The sequence below is a fragment of the Colossoma macropomum genome, unplaced genomic scaffold, assembly GCF_904425465.1.
Source record: "Colossoma macropomum unplaced genomic scaffold, Colossoma_macropomum, whole genome shotgun sequence".
NCBI classification, from domain to species: domain Eukaryota; kingdom Metazoa; phylum Chordata; class Actinopteri; order Characiformes; family Serrasalmidae; genus Colossoma; species Colossoma macropomum.
The window spans coordinates 18301672-18311952 of record NW_023494789.1 but is presented as its reverse complement, the minus strand read 5'-3'; the positions used below and the strand labels follow the sequence as shown (position 1 = coordinate 18311952).

The 10281-nt window shown below is 36.9% G+C and overlaps 2 protein-coding genes across 2 annotated transcripts; both read right to left on the bottom strand.

The window, feature by feature from the left end:
* Positions 1–107: 107 nt before the first annotated feature.
* dtymk (deoxythymidylate kinase (thymidylate kinase)) lies at positions 108–4718 on the bottom strand. Its single transcript, XM_036570408.1, has 5 exons — positions 2846–4718; positions 2021–2129; positions 849–939; positions 560–760; positions 108–428 (listed from the first exon to the last, which is right to left on the bottom strand). The coding sequence occupies exons 1-5, from the start codon at positions 2973–2975 to the stop codon at positions 312–314; spliced, it is 648 nt and encodes a 215-aa protein (XP_036426301.1). The 5' UTR covers positions 2976–4718; the 3' UTR covers positions 108–311.
* Positions 4719–4845: 127 nt separating this feature from the next.
* On the bottom strand, positions 4846–9523 carry agxta (alanine--glyoxylate and serine--pyruvate aminotransferase a). The gene is made up of 11 exons (XM_036570407.1): positions 9066–9523; positions 8044–8236; positions 7892–7956; positions 7356–7456; positions 7045–7115; positions 6218–6302; positions 6019–6117; positions 5770–5839; positions 5570–5665; positions 5313–5441; positions 4846–5168 (listed from the first exon to the last, which is right to left on the bottom strand). Exons 1-11 carry the CDS (start codon positions 9222–9224, stop codon positions 5061–5063), a joined length of 1176 nt encoding a protein of 391 aa, XP_036426300.1. The 5' UTR covers positions 9225–9523; the 3' UTR covers positions 4846–5060.
* Positions 9524–10281: the final 758 nt, after the last annotated feature.

The following is a 10281-nucleotide window of genomic DNA, read 5'->3' as shown; positions in this document are numbered from 1 at the left end:
AATTTTGATTTAGAGTGCGCTCTTGACCAATACTGCTAATATTTGACGTCTGTAGCAACTTGTGAACTGAAGCCAAGATGGAAGGGTTACAGACCAAGTAGGTTAGCTTGTGTATTACAGTATGTTTATTCTCCATGTTTAAAATATCTGTACACAGGTTTATTTTAAGATTATTTATTTACTCAACTGTACATTTTAAAATAAAAACAAAGGAATACAAAAAATACAATAAGAGCCATCTTACCCTTCTTGTATGTACAGTTTCATTTTCAAAATTGTTATTAATGTATGACTGATTGTGGTCTTTAGCCCTAAACCCATTTCCAGAGTTCTCCAATAGGTTGATTCTCAGCAGCGTTGATGGCATTCTCACTCAATATTTTAATCTCTGTGTGTACTTCCTCTATGCTTCTAGCAGCATCAACCACCTATAAAAGGTAAACAGAATCAGTAAAAGTTAATTTATCAGTCTCAAAGAACAAGGATCACACGTTCTTGGATAGTCATCATGAGCATAGTCAAATAACAACACATAATACAGAATGATTCTGTTATTCACCTTCCAGTTGACTAAAGGATCTTTTTCTTTGAGCTGCTCAAACTTCTCTTGTACTGCACGCTGGAAAGCAGTACTCTCGTATCGCTCAGCTCCAAACTCTCCCCGGTTAGCTGCCACAGTGGGGCTCAGCTGCAGGTACATCACCAGGTCCGGCTTCGGCAAGCCCACGTCCGGATGCATACACCAGTCCAGAGAGAAGCCCTGAACAATGCAAACACACTTCCATACATGCTTCCGCCCTTCCCAAATAAATACAAACTCAAAACGAGCTGTGGCTTTTGGCACTCACGGGTTTGGCGCTGGTGAAAGCTACTCCAGAGAAAGCATAGCGATCCACCACTAGATTGATTCCCTGCTCCAGCTTTTGCTTCATTAAAGGCCTAAAGGGGGTAGACAGAAGACAGGACACTAAAATTGTTATAATAATAATTTATTATTATTATTATTATTATTATTATTATTAGTAGTAGTAGTAGTAGTAGTACTGCTACTACCACTACTATTGTAAATACAATAACAAAAACAAAGTAAAAAGGTAATAGAAAAAAATAGTAGTTATAAGAAATAAAACAGCAAGAATAAAAATAATCATAATAATGAAAAGTCACATCAAAGGCAACAGAAGTAGTTATAAAAAGTTAATGACAGGAGTCATGAAAGTTTGTAAAAATGTGTTTTTAGCTGCTTCTTAAAATCATGTCTTCATGTTGCCTGACTCAGCAAATCGTTTTATTTTTAGTGTATTAAAAAGCTGCTTCACAACATCAGTTCTTGTTAACTTTGGAACATTAAGCAGACCTGCAGTTCGAGATCTCAGAGACCGATTTGGATCATATGGAGCCAAAAATATACTTAATTGAAAGGCAAATTTAAACGCCTAAGTATATGAAAGTAAAAAGTATTTTAATGTGTTTTAACAGACAGAGTTAAGAGTCAGGACTTTTTTTAAACATAAAATAACTTCAGCATTAGCTAATCATTCTGGCAAGCCCACACCAGCAAGTCTGACTAACAGGCATTACCGAAACCTCCATAAAGACAAATTAGCATAGTTGTGACAGTTTTATTTTACATGAATGTGAATTTAATTGCATGCTTAAAAACTGAATGCATGAGACTGTGAGTAATTTGTAAGAGAAAAAAATCTTGGCCTGTGAGATTTATAACAGGCACTTTGAAGGTCTAAATAAAAATGTAAGGAGTAATAAGAAGTTCTTGGAAATGGAACACAAGAGAGCAAGTATTCAGTTTCCGTAATACATAACTAATGTACTGATCTACCAAAATAACTCTTAAATACAATAAGTGCCATCACACTGATTTATTTGCTCTGGTAACACGCAAGTATTTTCCTCTCCTGCTGAAAAAAAAGACTGGAAGCCACTGGAGTGATTTGTTCTCCTGTGTGCTGCAGTTAATACCCTGACACATAATGGTTAAACAGAAGGAAGAGGGACTTACACCAGCTCCCATCGGTTTGCAGAAAAGAGCAGATGTACAGTGTGGTCCTCCAGGTTGCTCTTTTTCTCAAGGTATGAACTGATAAGCTGCCCAATCTTTGTTGTCCTGTCTGAGCGCAGCAAAGAAGACGAAACAACAATACATACAATAATAATTGTATTTATAATTCACTTTTCATTTTGGTAAAAATCTCAAGGTGCTATAAGGGTAAACCCAATTCAGTGATAAAAGCATTTACAAATGCCATGAAATGAAAGCAAATAACCACTGAGACATTTAATAAAAGGCACTTCTAAATAAAAATGTCTATATGCCAGTTTACACTCAAACTGAGTTCAGTCAGGTCTGAGGAGTAAAATCAGCAGCTTGTGCATATTCCTGTTTTTTTGATGCAATTATTTAGCTAATAACTTAAATTTGGGTGGAGGATCATGACTAAAGCCCCTCCTTCTTTCAGTCCAACACCTCTACTAAAAAATCCCCATCTCTACATTCCGACTCCGTGTCCAAGTTTTCACAATCTGCACCACAGCCGCTCTTCACTTCCCTATTCCTCAGTCCGGACTCGCAAAGTATCCCAGTGTTATAATGTTTACCTTTTAACAGTATTTGCCCCAATGTGTGATACATTCATACCCATATGAATGCTGTCAAAAGACATAATACTATGACAACATTTTCATTTGGGCATTTGTAATTTTTAGCATGTAAGTTAGAGACAAAGCGAAAACTCAAATACATGACAGAACCATGAACTCCAGAGGTTTAGCTAGCCAGGGAGAAATAAAAGGGACTTTTAAAGCCATGCACTTTGATCTTTTTTACCGGGAAACCTGATCAGTTCAGCCTGGCGGCCGCTCTTCTCCAGCGCCTGCACGAGCCTCTTACACTGCGTGGTTTTACCGGCTCTGTCCACTCCCTCCAGCACGATTAACGCACCTCTTCTGCAAGTCATGACTCTTTTTTAAAAGTCAAATAAACCCGAACTTTATGTTCCACCACTCGGAATCCGGCCTCAGCCCCCAGCAGCAGCGGTTACGCGCCTTTTTATTTTACCTTTTTGTCAACAACGACCATACAGTCTTCCGCGTCGTTTTTTTTTTATAAATTTCAAATTAAGAGTCCACAGTGTTCTATGTTGAACAGTCCCACGTGGCCGGATTCCTGCACAGTTTGGTGATTTTTTTTTATTGTAGGATTTATACAACAACATAACTTACAACAACCACCAGCCATTAAATACACATTAAATAAATCATAGTTAATATATGATTCCAAAGTCCTTTTTGCTTTCTTGTTTTTTTTTTTTTTATATATTTTTAAAGAAGTGCCATGCTCATGCAGGAAATGTGTAAAGTTTGGCTTATAATCAGACCACCTCTTCTTATGTTAATGATATTTGCCCATAATAATTAAGTATTGTACAAAAAGAAATACTTTAACATCTAATCTGTCAATTAAAAAAAAAAAACAATAACATCTGAAACATCTAATGTAATACAGTGTCCATTCTTTCTTTTCAGATGGATAATTTTCTTTTTTTTTTAAACATTTTTAAAAGTCACTTCCTTTATTTTATTATTCATACAATATTTATCACAAATTGTCCATGCTTTATTCCAATTTATGTTCCCTAATACAGAAGACCAATATGGTTATTTATGAATTCTTTCATTAGATATGACTTTCCTGATTAATTTGTTTGTACATTTATAAGAATATTAGTTCCCCCAATAAATCAACCATTCACTTTGACATCTGAAGTCTGAATTTATATTCTTAAAAAAATGTGATATCTGATATGTGAACTCCACGAGAGCTAGTAGCAAACATGGGGTGCTGCCAGTAAAACTGTCCGGCTTTACATACAGTCAGAGTGCATGTGAGTTTATTTTTGTTTGTTTGTTTGTTTGTTTTTATTATTCTTTATACAGTCATCTCCAGGGGTAAATGTACAGCTCCAATTACATCTTGAAGGAATTCAACAAAATAAAATTAATTAATTTTTTTTCTGTTTGTAATAAGGAATCATAAAAAATTTCTGGTCATTGCAGAATAGCCTATAACTGATGCCATGTTTCTGGATTTGTGTATATGAAATTTGCCCAATGACTTTATCTATTCTACTTGAGTTAGTATAACAGTTTAGGAACAAGACTGTTCCCTTATCTCATCTATAAACTTGTGTAAGGACATGAATACCATTAAGTAAATTTCCTTCCAAAATTCCTTTGAGAAAGTGCAGATACAAAATAAGTGAGTGATAATTTCCAAAGCTGATTGGCAAAAAGAATATTGTAGTGAAATATCAATTGTAAAGTTAGTAAGCAGGAAATCACAAGGGTAAAAAAATGTGCATTCATTTAAATGAATTTCTTTTACTTTGTTCGGGAGCAGAAATTTACTGATGTCCTGCCACAATACTTCTGTTGAAAATGAGGGAATTTTTTTTTTTCATTTTTAGATTTGTAAGGGGGAGCAGCTATAGTTATTTGTTATACATGTCCATGGATAGGTTTAGTAACTACTGCCTGACCAACATGGTGGAGAGGAAGATATGGAGATGCGAGTAAAATGCGTTTGTTTGTCATCTTGTTATTGAGCTGGAATATGCTTAATCTAAATTCCCATACTGTAGATAAGCAGATTATCTCATCAAAAATGCCCACATATATATATATATATATATATATATATATATATATATATATATATATATATATATATATGTATATATACCATCTTTAAGAGAAACTTCTTTGTTTATTTACTTTATTTTATGATCAGCACAGGGCTTGTAAAGATGTATGAAGAACTCTAGGCTGTAACATTTAAATGCATAGTTTTTATTTGTTTTTGGTAAAAAATATATTTCATGCTGCCCTGTGATGGACTGGCAACCAGTCCAGGGTGTATCCGCCCAATAACCGCTGGGATAGGTTCCAGCTCCCCCCGTGACCCAGAAGAATAAGCGGCTTAGAAAATGTGTGTGTGTATATTTCATGCTATTCAGTAATTCTGTACTAAAATAGTGGCGCTGTCACACTTTACTCTTGTGGCAGTGTTTCAGTGCAACAGTGAGAGCCTGTAAGATCATGTCCACATGAGCCTTAGTGCTGTTACAGCCCATGAGCCCCACACGCAGGACCTACCAACAACAGCACAGATCAATCACTCACGTGCATATATTAAACATCATTAATGAATAAGCAGAATGTTATGTACACAGACAACAGAGGTCCCTTAGTTTTACTTCTTTAAGTAATAAATGAAAGACAACTGACTCCCCTACCATGCCAACAGAGGGCCCAAGGCCTCCAGAGATTTCTATGTTGTGATTCTTCATAATGTAGCCTGTGATCTCTCTCCACTCGTACCCTGGTGGAGCTACTATTGTAGTCACAGTGGGCAATCTCGCTTTCTGTCAGACAAGACAACAAATCTTTAAAATAAACTATTCTGTAGATTTGCCAGCAGATTGCCTTTGATTAAGCAGGCATAACATAAACACTGTTCAAGCTCTAATTGTAATATTCTACAGAATACTACCTTGTCTTCCACAAAGAGCTTCAGGCCCATCTTCTCTAGACCCATGTGGAAGTACTCTGCCACCTCTTTGTGTTGTTTCCAAGAGTTTTCAAGGCCCTAAAAAGACACAAGAAATGTACTACATTCAATTATTAGATAGATAGATAGATAGATAGATAGATAGATAGATAGATAGATAGATAGATAGATAGAATTCTCACTGTTTCTGCAAGAATGGCAAGACCTTCTCTCAGGCTGTATAATCCAGTGACAGGACCAGTGTGGTGATAACTATAGAAAGAAGATCACTGATTTGTGATTTGAGCATAATAGTGCAGAATTTAGAAGAACTCTTGTGCAAGGTCTTAGCAACTGGTATCATGTTATTCTCCTGCATTTTTGCTCATTCTGTAACTCCCAGGACTTCACCTACTATGACCCTTTGGTAACGCAAATTAATGTTTACTCACGAACGCACAGGCTTTCCATCACAGCCCCAGTAATTGGCCAGCCAGCTCAGATCCAGAAAATAAGAAACAGGCTTTGTCTTTCTGTTGAAGATTTTGTAGCTGTTTTGTTCAAGAGAGGTACAGAGATAAATCACTTTCAGCTGAGTTTGATCTGTATGTTCAGCCTTATTCTGATGTTGTCTCTCTCATTCTTTCTCACCATGCTCTCTCGCTGAAGGAGATGGGTGCAGTTCCTGGAGGAGCATTCAGGACCTTCTGCGAGCCAGTGTACAAAATGTCAATACCTGCAAAATAATTTTACGCTGAACTTGCTTTAAGGAATATCTTGTATGCAATGTTTAATACTTTGCTTTACCATAATGCTGCTGTCATATCAAAACCTATCAAAATCTAACAATTTTGGACCATTTGAAAACATCGTCTGCCTATTAAAGTGTGTGAACATTTTATAACGAATGGACTAATAGTAATGGTCCAAGTAAGTTACCATTTCTGAGGTGTGACGTTTTGTTATGCAAGCACCAATATACAGTGGTCCAAAAAGTATAAATGTTAATGAAGTTCTTTAGTTTACTTCATAAAATGTTCAACAATATGATATTTCGGAGAAGAACACTTTTAACACAACATCAGACTGATGGTTAGACTCTTTGTGTGGAGAAAACCTGGAGAAGAATTCCAACCAGACTGCACTAAGGGTACCATAAAGCATTGAGGTGGAAACATCAAAGTCTGGGGCTGTTTTTCTTACAGTGGTGTCAGTCAGCTTGTGTTCACTGGTGGGATTGTGAACTAAGAAGTCTACAAAGGCATTTTGGATGCAAATCTGCAGAAATCTGCAAAGAAACTGCTCAAACAATAAATAAATGCCACTTGTTTTGATATTTTGTTTCAAACACTATGAAATTAATACATTTTGGCACGGCACAAATGCCCAAACTCATTTTGGGCCACTGTACATGGAAGCACCTCCATAGTCTAAAGTTACAAAAGGTACATCAGTGTAGCCTTTAGATATATTAGTACCTTGCTTATCCATGTAGATGGGGGCACCTCCCAAAGCTGCGACAGAATCAACCAGGAACAAACAGTCGTACCTTACAGCCAATCACATCAATTTAGCAAACAGTTCATTACACAAACCACTACTGATGAAGTGGACAGTACAGCAGATGACAGTGAGAAATAAAATGAGTTGCAGCAGAAGAAATATAAGTCATAAGGGAGGCCATAAAGGAGAAGTGAAGACTAATTGAGGGTTTAAAGGAAGGGCACATATGTGCCAGTATGGTGAGTTGTGTTTTCATGCTATAGAGAATATAGAGTTGAGTTCTCACTTGTGACAGAGTTCTCCAATGCCATCTATAGGGTGCAGAACTCCTGTAGAAGACTCTCCATGTGTGAGGAAGAACAGAACTGGCTTATATTTGGCCAAGGCCTAGAATATAATGACAGTAGGGTTATCTTAGTAAAGTAAATCTAAAGTGTACAATTAACAGAAAAAAATGCATAAATTGTAATTAGAGTTAAAGCATAAACTGCATCAAAAACTGAAAAATAGAAAATGCTAAAATAGAAACAGAATAGAAATTATTACTGAAAAAGCACTGGGCAAAGTGTTCATTCACTACCAATGCATAACTGGTATATTTCACCCTTGATGAGAAAAAAATCATCAAGGCCATGTGCATACTGAACCCAAATCAAAACTAAAGGTCATAAATAAAAAAAAAAGTCATATATAATGTTTTATATATACTGTCTATATACTGTCTACATTGTTTTATATTTACTGCACTGCAGGCATGAATTCTGAAAGTATTTAAAGATGTGGGGTTTTTACATGGTGTCCAGTCCACTGCTGTGGGATTACCTGCTCAATCTCATCATTTGTGAAGTAGCTGCCAGCAGATGTTACAATGGTGTTTACTTTGGCACCTGTTACATATCAGGAATGTATACAGTGAGTATGAGTTAGAAATCACTTAGCATTCACAAACTTTGTAGTGCTTCACGGGTCAGTACCGATTCTCTCTGTCATCTCTGCAGCTCTTTCGCCCCAGATGCCATGGACTGCAATCAGCACGCTCTCTCCAGGCTCCACAGAGTTAAAGATGGCACACTCCATGGCAGCATGTCCTGGGCCGCTCACAGCCAGCGTCATACGGTTCTGCGTTTGAAATGCATACTGGATCCCACTCTTGATGTGATCCATAATCTAAATAAGAAAACATACAGCACAAATGAAGTAAACTCAATTTATAGAAAACGTACCACGCTGACACAGTTATAGTTGTATGCAAAAGTCTGAACACCCCTGAACAAATTATATGTTTTGTTGATTTTCTAGGTGAAATAACATGCCCCCTACAGAGAACACTCATACTTCAATATGGCATTTCTGCTAAGTTTAGCACATAATTTAACATATTGGAACATAAAAACATAACATGTGCCTTAACATTTATGTTTTATTTTGGACCCCAATATGGTAAATTCAACAAAAAAACAGTAATTGTACCTTATAATGCATGTAAAATGTAATTTGACCAGATGTGCCAAAACTTTTGTATATGGTTGTGTGTTAACCCCTTAACCTGAGGGTCTGTATGTGGGCCCACAGTGCATAATTATGTAACTTACAGATTAGTATCACAGTAGTTGCTAAATATTCATAGTGATTACTGAACATTCATAGTGCTAACTGAATAATTCATACAATGTAAAAAAATTTAGGCAACTTTTAAATAAAATAAGTACGTAAACCTGGTTGATTTAAAATGTTTGGTTCAATGAACTGAAGTCGCATCTTTTTTTTGTTTGTTTTATGTTGTAATAAGTCTTAAGATGAACAAGTGAGTAGGCCTAAGAGTTAAGGGGTTAAATATTCTGTAATAGTTTAAGATACTGAAAATTGTACTTTGGTAACACATGTTCCGGTATCCTAAGATGACACAGCATAATGCTCATCCATGGTTACAGCTTACGGTCATACACAGTTATTTTTAAACCACATCTGACTCACTGATTTTGTTGTGAGACTTTACCTCAATCGTCTCTGCATGCAGGTGGCCTAACATGTGTTGTGCCCCAGCCGTTGAGATTCGTGGAGGTACATTTGAAGGTCCTGGTCCAAACAGGTAGCGATGTGGGACTGTGAAAGGCTGTAGAAGACATTGTGGTGGTGGAACAGAGAGAGACGACATGCCGGTGCTAAATGTGTGACCCTGTTAGCAAAAAAAGCAAACTGTAGCCTCAGACTTTGTCAATCAGGCCAGTCCTCCTGCCTCTGTAACCTCTCCTCCTCAGGCAGGCCTGTGGAAAATGAACTTCTATATGCCAAAAAAATGTTTAAGCTTCAAATGAAAAAAGTGTTTAAATTGTGGAATGCATGAGCAATTCAGCTTTCAAAGATGGATTAATTTGAAAAGAAAAACACAAAGGGACAGTAACTTGTAACCTGAAGACTTCAGAAGAGTTACTTTTTCCAGCTACAGTCCTTTAAACTGTGGTGTGTAGATTTTTTAGTGTTAATCATTGACTTATTCTCCCTTTGACACAAACACAACCTCAGCAAATAGTTAAACAGGGCAAGGGACTCTAAGGCTGAATCTCAAATTGTTCCCTATTCCCTATAAAGTGCACTGCTTAGGTCATGAAACTATGCTCAGTCTTCCTGCCTCTGTAACCTCTCCTCCTGTCAGACAGGCCTAGTGGAAAACAAACTCCCATATGCCAAAGGAAACGTTTAAGCTTAAGTTTAAATTAAAAAAAGCAGTTAAGTTGCGGAATGCATGAGCACTTCGGCGTTCATGTAGTGCTCTAAATGTTAGATAGAGTCGTGCAGCTAATGGATGAACAAAAATGGCTTTCTACGTAGGGAATAGGGAGCCATTTGAGATTCAACCTAAGTGTGAAACTAAATGGACTTTTTTTGATGCCAAAGCTGAAATGCAGTCACTACAGTGGAAAAACATGAAATGCTTTCAATTGCAGCATGCAGAACATATGTGAAAATGAAATGCAAAACCCCTTTTACATTGTCTTCATGTCGTTTGACCTAAATACTGATTTCATATCAGAAGTGAATAAAATCCACCTTGAAATGTATGCAGGAGGGGGCATGTTCAACAGTTACATGCAGGACGTAGAGCCAGTCACGTTGAAGCAGCAAGCCGAGTAGCTGATGATGTTCACCTGTGTGTTGTTTCTGCCTATTTATAGCCATGTCTTTTCTCAGTAGGCGGGTGGAAACCACAGGAG